The 12,649-nt window shown below is 44.1% G+C and overlaps 1 protein-coding gene across 3 annotated transcripts in view; it reads left to right on the top strand.

Annotated features, from left to right (window-relative positions):
• dlgap1b (discs, large (Drosophila) homolog-associated protein 1b) overlaps positions 1-12,256 on the top strand; it is an 89,569-nt gene extending 77,313 nt beyond the window's left edge. For 2 of the 3 annotated variants that reach the window (XM_071485026.1, XM_071485028.1), the window contains 6 exons: positions 1,919-2,304; positions 2,389-2,468; positions 6,303-6,718; positions 7,967-8,058; positions 8,702-8,854; positions 9,405-12,256. In XM_071485026.1, coding sequence (XP_071341127.1) covers positions 1,919-2,304; positions 2,389-2,468; positions 6,303-6,718; positions 7,967-8,058; positions 8,702-8,854; positions 9,405-9,620 — 1,343 coding nt within the window. In that variant the 3' untranslated portion in view covers positions 9,621-12,256. The other variant, XM_071485027.1, reaches the window with a different exon arrangement.
• The last annotated feature ends 393 nt before the right edge of the window (positions 12,257-12,649 follow it).

Below are 12,649 nucleotides of genomic sequence, written 5' to 3' on the forward strand. Positions count from 1 at the left end.
AAGAAACACACATGACATTTAGCTGTGGACGGAAATACAGTAAGTCATTTCTTTTGTCTTTCTTGTGGGTTGTTATGCCACCATCAAAGACACTCATATTAGCAACTGTGATCTCATCTCAACGCAGCATTCATCCCATCTGAGGACTTTCCAGCTTGTCAAAACCTGACTGAAATCTCGACGGGGATCATCCAATCACTGCGGGCGAGGTGGGAGGATGGGTGGAGGGGCGGCGGATGACTCTGACAAACCAAGAGGATGAAGTCAGCCCTCCGTTCAACTCCAATATGTTAGAGCGTCTCTGTAGCTGTCAGTGAGATGGCAAGACACAAAGCAAACAACATCCCGCTCTAATAGTTTTAGACATGGCTGCTCATGCTGGGTGTGGCTGGCAACAGTTGTCTGCTGCACACTGAGCAGCGATCTCGCCACGGTAGGATGTTTGTCTTTTGAAGGGATTAAAGGGATCCAGGAAACCCGCTGTCCTAGTTTTGCTGCACAGCACAGTGAGGGCGACCTAGTTTTGATGATAGCACCAGGCCAGGAAGGAGATTCCAAGGCATAATGTAGTTAAGAGGTGGCTGATGTTGTCTGTCTGTAGACAGGCTATGGTTTTTTGTCTGTTGGTATGTTACAGACTTACAGACTCAGTTTGTGTGAGAGGCTCCATTGTCTGTGCAGAACCTGTATCTGTAACCTGAGAGGGAGAGAGCACAGATAGAGAAGGGGAGAGTGTTACTGAGCAGCACTGTGATGTTTTTTTAAAGCATCATCTTTTTTGCTTTTGGATTTAACAGAAAACCTTTAGACTGTAGTGATAGCTCTAGCTGCCTCCTACAGTATCATTTAACTTCTTTGCTTTACTGTAAATATCATTTAACTTGCAACTATGCTACTATACAACTATGCAACTATGCATACAAACAACAGCAGGAGCTATTTTTGGCACCATCGTGGCTCTCAGTGTGTACAGTAAGTGCGCAGAGGGCTTAACCATCTAGATCAGTGGGTCAAGTGGCTGACATACTAATCCTATTACCAGACGAAGCTCTGATTTGTTAAAGTTGGCCCTAATCTACTGTCCACTTTGACTGCGACACAGGGACCTAAGACCTCTGTGTAAACTGTCAGAGTGTTCGCTGTCACCAGTCATGTGCTGACAGCATATATTTATATGTTGCATGTTGTGTGCAGCATAGAAATATAAGCCATGTTTCCATACATTCATTCACAAATTTCTACTTAGACATTCCTGCCGTTCATGTTATATTGTTTTATTATACGTTTAATATGCTCTACGTACTTATTATCTTATTTATATGTACTTTTTCTTTGCTGTACTGTATCTTTGCAGTTGCATCAACCCAAATTATCCAAAAGGATCATGCAAAGTTTGTAGAGTTACTTGGTGTTTACGCTGCCATTAAGCTGGGGAACTCACAAAAGACAGATTTTTTTTTTTTTAATGGTCTAAAACAAACTAGCAGGAGTGAAGTATCTTAACATTGAGGGCTTAGTATGGGAAAAAACTGGATCCTACATTTCCCATAAAGTAACTCGCTTGTGGCTTGCATTCAACCCCCCTGGTTGCTTAGTGCCCACATCTTCAACTGCACAACCTCCAGTTTTTTCTGCAGCATTTTTGTTAAAAAATTAAAATCTTAAACCAAAGGCAGAATAGCCCCGATGGCATCATTATGACATGAATGCTCTCCCTAATGATGCAAAAGACACCATACGACAGTAGTAGAAGTAGTCCTGTGTAGTCCTCCTCATTCTGACTAAAGTGAAATTCATGTGTAAAATTGGTGAAATGCCTCTTTAACCTTTCAACTTACGTTTTTATTTACAGACTGAAATTTTTAAGTTGCATTTTTTTACTGTTTAACCATTTGTTGTTTTTTTTCCCCCTCTGCAGTGTCATCATGCATCACCACTTACAAGAAGACACCTCCCCCAGTCCCACCACGCACCACACCATCCAAACCCTTCATATCCATCACAGCCCAAAGCAGCACAGAGTCTGCCCAGGATGCTTATATGGACGGGGGCTCTGGCCCACGGACGGGCATCAGCTCCCAGCCGGGCCTGTCCAACTCCACGGAGAGCATCGACAGCATGAAGGCCCTGACAGCAGCCATAGAGGCGGCTAACGCTCAGGTGCACGGCCCAGCCAGCCAGCATGTCACAAACAGCACCATCACCATCACTGCCACCGCCACCACCTCCGCCGTTGCGCACGTCTCCGCAGACAGCAAGGCACAGAGGGAAGCGCTCCGCAAGTGCCTCTCCATAGGGATCCAGGTTTGTGGATGCACCCATGGTTAATGTGGAAGTTCTAATATAAAACTCTGGCATGCTTTTTGACAGTTTCTCCTCTCCTCTCAGGTGGACCCAGAGGAAGGAGGGCCCACAGAGGAGCAGTCGAAATTCCAGTCAATAGGAATTCAGGTGGAGGATGAGCGATGGTGAGTAGTGAGAGAACGAGTAGGAGGTTGTAAAAGTGAAATTGGATCAGTCTGATGGGAGGGATGAGGCAGAGACAGTATAACAGGAAGAGGACTTATGGAGACAGAGAGAGGGTTGTAGTGTGCAGGACAAGCTTTTGCCCCCCTGCACTGGCTTCCCGCAGCAGCTGTCCCCAGTTCAGGGGAGGTTGGCGTCAGAGCCCCTCAGCCAGGGGCCCCAAATGACAGCTGGGCCAGAGGATGTGGTACAGGGAACTAGGAAGGTGGAGGGGGTGAGTTGACAGCCATCTGTTGCTCCAGTCATTGTGATTCAGGCTACTTTGAGCTTGTATGTGTTTGTGTATGTGTGGGAGGGAGGGAGAGAAAGAGAGAGAGAGAGAAAGGGAGGGAGTTTTATTGGGTTTATTTAGTTCTGAGGACTGAGAGACTGCTGTGCGTCAGCTATAGCCTCTCATTCTGCAACATGTGCCCAGTTTGAGAAGAAGCTGCCTAGTGTGCACACTGTTTCATTAGTTCACATCGCACCAGACTTATCAAGGCCTCTGCTGGGACACACAGGCATTTATGGCTTCTTTGTCTGCTTTAGTTCACCCTGTCAAAACAATGACCTTCTGTTTGGTGAAGGAAGTTGACAAATTTAGCCACGGTACTAGTTTTCACGCCGTAGCCAAGGCATGCTTCAGGAATTCAAAGAGACATTACCTTTAATCAAAGGTCACAGAGAGGGCTGAGTCCAGCACTTTAAAACACACACTCACACAGTGTCAGGAAACGTGATGGACTTTCTGAAAGGGGAGGTCTCAGCTGACTGACTAAGCTCTGAGTTCCTATAGTTGCCAAGCCAAATATTAACTCATCCAGACACCCTCTAGTCTACTGAGGCTTGGATGTTATGCAGCACTGCAGCCTCTGCATTTCTCTGGTTAATGTTTGGAATAGGTGGGACGGTATTTTTGTTGGTGCATGTTTGATTTTTTTTTTTTTTTAACCTGTTGGCATACACTGTGTGTGTGTGTGTGTGTGTGTGTGTGTGCGTGTTGGTTCGTGCATGTATGTGTGTACCTGGGAGGTCTGGGCATGCTGGCCCTACATTCGATTTCCAGACAAGTGAGAGTGCCAAACTCCTACGGCCTTACTTCAGTGCTCAAACTGCCTTGGTTGTGTGTGTGTGACAGAGAGAGAGCGAGAGAGAGAGAGAGAAAGAGAGAGAAAGAGAGAGAGAGAGGAATGAGAATATGTGTTTATATGCAGCAGTCTCAGGTCATAACCTCACCTTGCTGTTTGAACTAGGATTAACTGAAAGGCAGTGAAAGACATGAACACAACAAAAACATGCTTGTCTTTCCACAGATTTCCTTTTGTGCAGAACTGTACAAATCTATATGAGTTAGCTTTTAAAATCTGCCAATTAAATTATACTAATTATATATCTTTTTATATAATAGTGCACTTATAAAATAAAAAAATGCAAGTATTTAAGGACAAAAACCCATAAAAGTGCAAAAAATTTAAAATTTGATCTCTAAATGAGAATTTGAGGGATGAATTGACAGATTCTGTTTTTTGGGGCCTTGCAAGTAAAGTTTCTGGGGTTGCTGGTCACCAGATGGCTTTGCAGTCACAAGAGAAGTGGGGCATTGCTCATTGTCTTGTAGTGACTAAACCATATGCACGACCATCTTGAAAAATCAACTTAAAGGACAGCTAGACCTCCCGGTCTTTTTGTTTTTGTCCCAACTGCCTGAAGGTTTGTCATTACTGGCAAACAAACAGAAAGACTCGGGTGAATGTGCAACTTTTAAATGTCAATTTGTGGTGTGTAATAGCACGAGTGGCTGTGTAGTTCTGTGTTTTCTGTCATTCAACACACCTCACCTTGTTTTGAGATTCCATTGACATCCAATAAGACGTCAGGCTGCTTTTGTTTATAGACGCCTCAATATTTCCTCATGTTTGTGGCTTGAGCCATGCTTTCTGCAGATGAGAGAAGAAGTAATAAAAACCTGGAGGTAAAGAGGCCTTCTGAAATCTGTAGCTTATGGAATGCAAGACTCCCCCTTTTTTTTCACAACTTTCCATCCTGTTCACCACACAAATGTGATGAGAACATGGACTTTCTGCATTTTTACTTGCTTCTTTTTTCCCCTCCCGGATATCATCCTCATATTTCATAGTTTTCTCCCTCACATTGACTTTTCTCTTGAAATGCCCTTTCTTGTTCTTTTGCCTCCTGCCTATTGATATGTCTGTCTTTCTGTCTGGGCTGTGTTTGGCCTTGCCTGTCTCTGCCCCTGCAGGAAGTTGTTAGCAGGCTGATAGAAAGCAGGCTGAGGTCATTAGAACTGAACACCTGCTCGGAGGAGTTACTCTTTAACTGCTCTTCACACACACTCACACACTCGCAGACTGCTGGTACGTACACATAAAGCATATACACACTCTGTTTGATCTCCCCGAAGCCACTCCCTTGTTCTTGCTCCCTCTTTTTCGTGTTCATGGAAGAGGAGAGATGAATGAGAAAAAGGGAGGTAAGATGAATGGGGAGCACTGAGGAGGAGTGTGCGTCCGGAGATGGGCTGAAGCAGACGTGATGGAGCTGTGATCATTTGTGTGTGTCATGCTGCAGGCAGGTCAAGCTGAGGTTCATGTGCAAGAGGACTGTCGGCATGTTTGAAGGAGTACAGCTTACAGGAGTTTAGGAGTACAGCTAATAGGCTGACAATTCAGTCTCTTTTCTGGCTTGGAAAAGTAGTTAATTCTCACTAATTTGCAGACTATTGACAACAGAGAGCTAAATATGTAAACCCAGACATGGCTAATTATAGGATAAAGGACAGCTAGGTATGCCAGAGTTTAAAAGTCTGCATGAGGACGTATGTGTTGATCTCAAACGTGTACTATTCTGATTTTATTTTCTCTTTGTATCTTTGGAGCTTCTGTCTATGCAAGCTCTTGTGTATGCTGCAAAATATATCAGTTATTCTTTCGAGTGGCTCAGTGAGCTGCGCCCTGGTACATTTTTGTAGTTGTTAATAAATGATGTGCTTGGAGTGTTCTACCACTTTGAGTTGTAATCTGGCAGTGATTAGACTGCAGGTTTGTCCAATCGCTAGCAGCTAGCCCCCCACCCCCACCCCCCACTCTCCAAAACACCCGCATCCCTCTGGCGTCCCATTCATTACTGGGACGGTGAGCTGTTCCATAGAACGTAGCCAAGTGTGTGTGTGTGTGTGTGTTTGTTTCTGTTGTTGCACACAGTGTGGAGAGACTTGGCAAAGGATGCCCCAATAGTGGCACAAAGCCTTTGAGCCAAAAACGACATGGCATACCCAGCTGTAGGGAAGGGTCCCAGGTGCACGTGTGTGTGTGTGTGTGTGTGTGTTTGTGTCCTTGCACTATTTATGTATGTTCATCAGCCCCAAAGCAGAGTTAGTGGTTTTACAGATGATTGCACACTCTGTTGCTTCTGAATGAGCCAGGTGACAACACACACACACACACACACACACACACACACACACACACACACACACACACACACACACACACACACACACACACACAAAAGATGTTCCACACTACAAAAGCTATTCATCACTATCAGTGACAAGATCACTGTGATCATTTCAATTTTCCATACTGGGAGCACCTCCAAGAACTGTGTGTAAACAATATTATCATAATTACTGCTAAAAGGAAGACACTGTCTGGTATTGCTATACAATATGAGTATGCGTAATCAATCACTGCATAAAATCGGAATTATTCCAGGTGAAAAAAATGAACAATACCTTTTTGTTCACCACCTAACTTTACTCTTGCCTCTTCTCCTAGTTACCGCAGGATGACCCGCTCCAACAGCGTAACCACGGCTGTGCAGGCCGATCTCGACGATCCCACAGATGTCCCAGACCTGCCACCGCGTCACTGTGCCACCATGCCACGCCAGCACTCTCGGGACGCTGCCACCTCTACCGTCAGCATCCAAGGTTCGGGGAACCACTACCACGCCTGCGCTGGAGATGACTACGGGGAGGTGGGGTTCGACCCGTCTATCCTGCCCCCCCCGGACCCCTGGATGGACAGTGTGGCCGAGCCAGAGGCGGAGGGTTTGGAGGCTGTCGGCCGATCAGTGTGCCCCCGTGACGGCCGCTGGTTCCTCAAGCTACTGCAGGCGGAGACGGAACGTATGGAGGGGTGGTGTAAACAGATGGAGCAGGATGAGATGGAGAATGAGCTGCCTGATGAGAGTGAGTTGAATCATAGGTTTTAAATGCCAAGATATGAAGACAAGACACTCTGTTGTACACTGATATTAGCTCTATTTTTTGTCCTCCTCTCCTCTCCTCTCCTCTGATTTGGAGGGTGCTGGTATTCATGGTATTGGACCACAATAGCTGCTTGTTCCTGTCTCAGGCCCTCTGGCCTCCACAGACATACCGTGCATACTTATCAATAGGCCGCTGCTGGCCTCAGCCACACATCTGTCCTCTAGATACACTGTATAATGATCTCTCACACAAACACAGTGAAGGGGTTTCTGCCAGTGCCCCTACCAGGCAACTATTTGATCTTGACGTAACACACACACACACAGCAGTACATGTCTGTATGCGCACGTCTAAATATGTTTTATTCACATGCACATACCAGATGGCGCAAACAAGCCTCAGGCTTTAGGCACTGTATTTATACCTGTCCTTACTGCGCAGCTGATTTCATGTCTTACAGAAAATGTCATTGCTTATGCAGCTAGTGTGTTGTTATGGTTCCAGGCAAGAGACTCTCTCACAGAACGTGCAGAACAGGGAGGCTGTCTCAAGGTTATGTTTTCCCAGATCCCACGCTACCATGTGCACACACGCGCACACACACACACACACACACACACACACACACACACACACACACACACATGCACACACATCCTGAAGGGGTTGTGTCTGTAGTGCAGATTCATTACTCCCCCTCTCAGTTTCTGATCCCATTCTCTTCATGTCGAGTAGTGTGTGCAGTGACAGTCCCTCTGCATAGGGATATGTGAGTCAATAAGACCGGCCAGTGGAGTCAGGTTGTGCAGCACAGCCTTGTTTATCTCTAATATCAGTCTGCCAAACCAGCATTGTGAGAGAAATAAAATATTTTCCAAAATAGGTTTTAGGACCATATGCTTGATTTGGCAACAACTGTACTGGAAATGTGGCATTTTGGATCGTGTGTTCATCAAGTTTCTCTTTTTAGAGAGAATAACTTTGCATTTGGAATTTAAATGCATTTCAGTAATGATTTCACTTCCTTGAATGATTTCTGTTCCTGAGAGTCAGGTATCAAAGAGGATTCTAGCACATCCTTTTCTGTTGCATTACTGATGCATCCTCTGTCTTAGCGGTGCAACATGCCTGCAGTATGCGGTTCTTTGAGTAATTGCATTGTGAATTCTGTGTGTGTGTTTGTGTGTGTGTGTGTGTGTGTGCATATGTGTCTGTGTCTTTCTGCAGTCATGGGGAAGATCCGCAGTGCAGTGGGGAGTGCCCAGCTGCTGATGTCCCAGAAGTTCCAGCAGTTCCGGGAGCTGTGTGAGGAGAATCTGGTATGTGTCACCTCATCCTCTGCATGCTTCCCCCAGCCCCCGCCCCCCCCAACACTGACATCATCCTGCACAAATCATCCTGACAGGATAGGCCAGCGCTCATTTACTATGCATCTAGTGTGGAGTGTGTCTTCGCACACCCTTACTGTCTTTCACATACAAAAAAAGATCTTGCAGCGTGAAAGCTGGAGCCTGACAAACAAGGATTTTTATATTTTTGAGTTGAAGCGCACTAAAGCGTCTTTCTTTGTGCTGTTTTGAGCAGATATTAACCTTTAATTTTCCATTTGCATGTCAAAATTTTACAAGTACGTGTGTTGCATAATTTATCCATTATATAACAATAAGACCTGCCATCGTGAATGAAATCAAAACCATATTCTAGAGACAAGCCAACTGCTTCAGCTTATTTAGAGTATGGTGCATGATTTATTTTTTAAAAATCTGTCACTTGAATTCCAAATAACTCGCCTCAATATGCATTTGACTTTTGTCAAAGTCAATCCTGTGATCCATGCAGTTGCTGTAAAACTGAGTCATCAGACAGCAACAGCATCTTTCCAGAAATGTGTGATGAGTATATACACAATATGTTTTGTATGTGTGTTTACATGTGTGTATGTATGCTATTTTTGTGTCTCAGAACCCAAATGCGCACCCACGGCCCATCTCCCAGGACCTGGCAGGTTTCTGGGACATGCTCCAGCTGTCAATCGAGAACATTAGCCTGAAGTTTGATGAACTCCACCAACTCAAAGCCAACAACTGGAAACCTCTGAGCCCCCCAGAAATTCAGGTGCAGACACACATGGCAAATATCTGATTCATTCATCTACATTTTAAATGATGAAATTCACCTCACCTCAGTTTTGTTTTGGAATGCCTTACTAACCTGCATGCTATCTGCTGACATTACTGTATACTCTGAATTCACAGTTCAGCTTTGTTGTAGCATGCAGGTATGTGTTGTGTACTGTCATGTGCCCTGCCTGACGTCACCACTTGTATTTGTGTGTTTTGTTCTGTCTTGTTGCCGACAGTGAGCTGCTTATGAGAAGCTACTCTACCTGCCATGCACCGTTGGGGCCTGTCCATCTCCAATGGTCACTTTTACCTCACGCAATGGCCACCACCGTGCTCTCTTACCCCACACAAATGGCCGCCACTGTGAACCATAACCTCATTCACAATTGCATGCTCTGACATTACGCCAGCAACAGCTACAGTGCTCTTTCTAACCCCTATGCAAACTGGCTGCAGTTGTGTTGCTCCTTACTGTGTTTAGCTGCAGCCTGCCATGAGGACTCAGTGGTCCGTCATTAAGACTATTTGTCATTCCTGTCCAGGAGAGAAGGATGCCTCCTCCTGTGCCAAAGAAGCCCCAGAAGGGCCACCCTCCCCTGGCTAGGGACCGCTCGCTGGAGAGCTCTGAGCGCCAGCGTCTGGAGGCTCGCAAACGCCTGCTAGCTGCCAAACGTGCCGCATCAGTTCGGCAGAGCTCTGCGACTGAGAGCGCAGACAGTATTGAGATCTATATCCCCGAGGCTCAGACCAGACTATGAGACACACAAACATATGTACCTACACACATGCCCAACACACTGTCCCCATACACACAATAGCACTGAATGGTAAGGCCAGGGTGCTAACATTGCATAATCGTATGTTTTGCAGACTTCCCATATCACTGTGGGGTCAGTCACGATGGAAGTTGTTTGAACCTGAAATGTACATTTACAGTATTTATTTATTTATTTATCTGCCCCCCTTTCCTCATTTCCTTTTTCCCAGCTTTGATGTAGCACCCCCTTTTTCCTCCGTACCTCCACCCGCCCCCTTCACTCCCAAAGAAGTCTCATATAAATCCCTTTTTTTAAGTGACCTGATATTACAGATGTAAGCCAGGTGTAGCACAGCAGTAATGCTTCACATTAATGTGTTTCAGGAGCTGAGAATTACAGGAAAACTGGGAGGGAGCATGCATGGGCATGTGAAGCGTGTGTTTGTGTGCACATACAAACACACACAAACTTTTGAGTGATGTCTTTGATCTGATCTGCTTAGATCAAATCCATCAAATCAAAGGGAGAGACCAGATCAGACCTATTAAATTATATTTGATATATTGATTAAGTTGATTTTCCTTTTATATTTGTACCAAAATCCCGTGATCTTATTCTAAAAAAAGGCTAAACATTTGAACAGAACGGTATAATAATGACACATTTCGCCATCTGTCTGAAAATGGGTCTTTTCAGTGGCAGGAGGCCGAGCTTGGAGGAAAGGTCAAGAGTCAAGTCAGATTTTGCTCCTCTGTGTCAGGCAAAGTGGCTTTTGAGCCAGGAGCGAATTAGGAGACTACATTTCACTGAAAGAATCGCTGTTTTAAAATGCCACAAACCTAAACTGTGTGTGTGAGTGAGAGAAAGAGTATGTGTGTGCGTATATGTGTGTGTTTGTGTGTGTGTGTTCATTTCAAAAAGTGCTTCCTATTTCTCTGGGCCTGGATGGTCCTAGTTGTAACTGATTATTGAGGTAGCAGTATCAACAACCTGTAAACAAACCACCCATCTTGTCTCATTTAAACTGATCAAAACTTGTTTGTATAAAGGACATATAATAACATGGCATGCATGCTGACACAAGGTAACTGATATTTTTGTCTTTTTTTAACAGGTTTAATCCTTTCTCATGTTGCATTCAAGCTCTTCAGTGTTACAGACTAAGCTAAAATACTGATATTTGGTACAATACTGGTAGTTGTACTATATTTTATTATGTCGTTTTTAGACAAGAGAGGTTTATTGACAGTATTGAGACTAATGAACTGAAAAGGGACTATTTTCTCCTCACTGTGTGTGCACTATCTCTGCCTCCAAATGAAGCAATTATTTGAAGGTCATACAAAAAAAAATCCAATTTCTAATATTTTGTATTCATGTTTAATTTATTGATTAGAAGAACAATGACTGTTTATTGACATTGTGATTATTATTATGCACTGACAACAAGGCCCTTATACTGTGTTTATGTTTTATGTATGTTGGTTCTTTAGCATGACAGGCACCTTCTTTTGTCTTTTCCGTTTCAGTAATCAGCCTTAATTTCTAATATGATAGTTGAGCACAACAGCAGTCTCAGGGGAAGAAGTGTGTGTGTGTGTGTGTGTGTGCGTGTGCGTGTGCGTGTGCGTGTGTGCGTGTGCGTGCGTGTCTGTGTCTGTGTCTGTGTCTGTGTGTGCGTGTGTGAGTGCGTGTGTGTGATTGAGGAAGGAAGAGAGTGTGACTGACTTCATGTGACTGTATGTGACCCATGGCTTTGTCTCTTACTGTATATAACCCCGGTCACGAAGATAGGCCATGTTCTTAAATAAAGGAACTAGTGTCCATGCCATCTTTTGAATGATGCTCCTGTTGGACATCTCAGCCCTACTTTCTTCAGTGTAACAAGGAATTTCTGTCAGCTGCTTGACTATGGAGACAATCCTGAGCCGGTTTACCATCACATAATTGTTTTGATTACAGAGTAGGGTGTGTTAATTCAGTTCTCTTTATTGATCTGACACTTTTGTGCCATTGGACAACAATAGGTAAAGCTATATTGTTGCTATTCGTCCCTAATGAACGCTACCTGAAGATTTCCTTGAGAGACGTTTGTTTGTGAAGGAACTCAAGTGATGAAGTAACCGTAAAGTATGATTTGTATTTCCTTTTGTTGGTCGATATAAATTTTAGAAAGGGTGCATAAAAGTAACAATAGTTCAAACTTGATGCCATTTTATGTAGATGAAGCTAATTTTAGATTATTTTTTCTTTGGAACTTGTATTTGAATTAAACTGTCTGTCAAATGATTGACTTCTTATTTATGTTTATTATATTAACATATCAATATAATGCTCCTGGTATAGCAGGGAGTTAGAAACCAGAATGTTGGATTGTGGTAAATTGCTAAACTGAAAAGACACTCCAGCAATCCTGGTAATTCTGAAGCTTGTGATGTAGTTATATTAAGAGAAAAACATTCAAATAAACATTTGTACATAAATGAATGTTTCCCTATGTAAATGTAAGCTAAAAAACCCTGATCAAATAACATATTAAGCAGATATACATTTTGTAATTAATGTTATTACACTGTTGATGTTATGGCACGTGTATAAGCTCTTATCAGCATTAAAAAAAAACATCATTGCCATAATTTTGTCGTGTTCATTTCTTTCTCGTCTCCACATGTGTTTTCAATTGGGATGTAATTAAACAGATTACAAGGCCAGCATGGTGTGTTTTTTAGGGCATTTCCCTTCCACAGGGGCGGGTCCCCATAATTAGACAGCATTTCTGGCCTTGGCTTGGCCTCAACGCTCCTGTACGTGCAGCTTCTGGTGATTTGTCATTCACACATCAGTCGTGCTGAGGGGAGGCATGCTGACCTCAGTGGCCAGAGTTCAGGGGTGGGGAGGTGGGGGAAAGAGGGGGTTTGCAGAAGTGGGTTTTAGCTTTGTGTAAGGCCTGGCCCTGGGTCAGTGTGCCCCTCACATGGCCTACCATGGTGGGCCACAACTGCCCACTGTGCGCCTGGAGGTCTGTTTAA

Source organism: Trachinotus anak, unplaced genomic scaffold (genome assembly GCF_046630095.1).
Source record: "Trachinotus anak isolate AG129_WGS33_773 ecotype Australia unplaced genomic scaffold, CSIRO_AGI_Tana_v1 ptg000009l, whole genome shotgun sequence".
Taxonomy (NCBI): domain Eukaryota; kingdom Metazoa; phylum Chordata; class Actinopteri; order Carangiformes; family Carangidae; genus Trachinotus; species Trachinotus anak.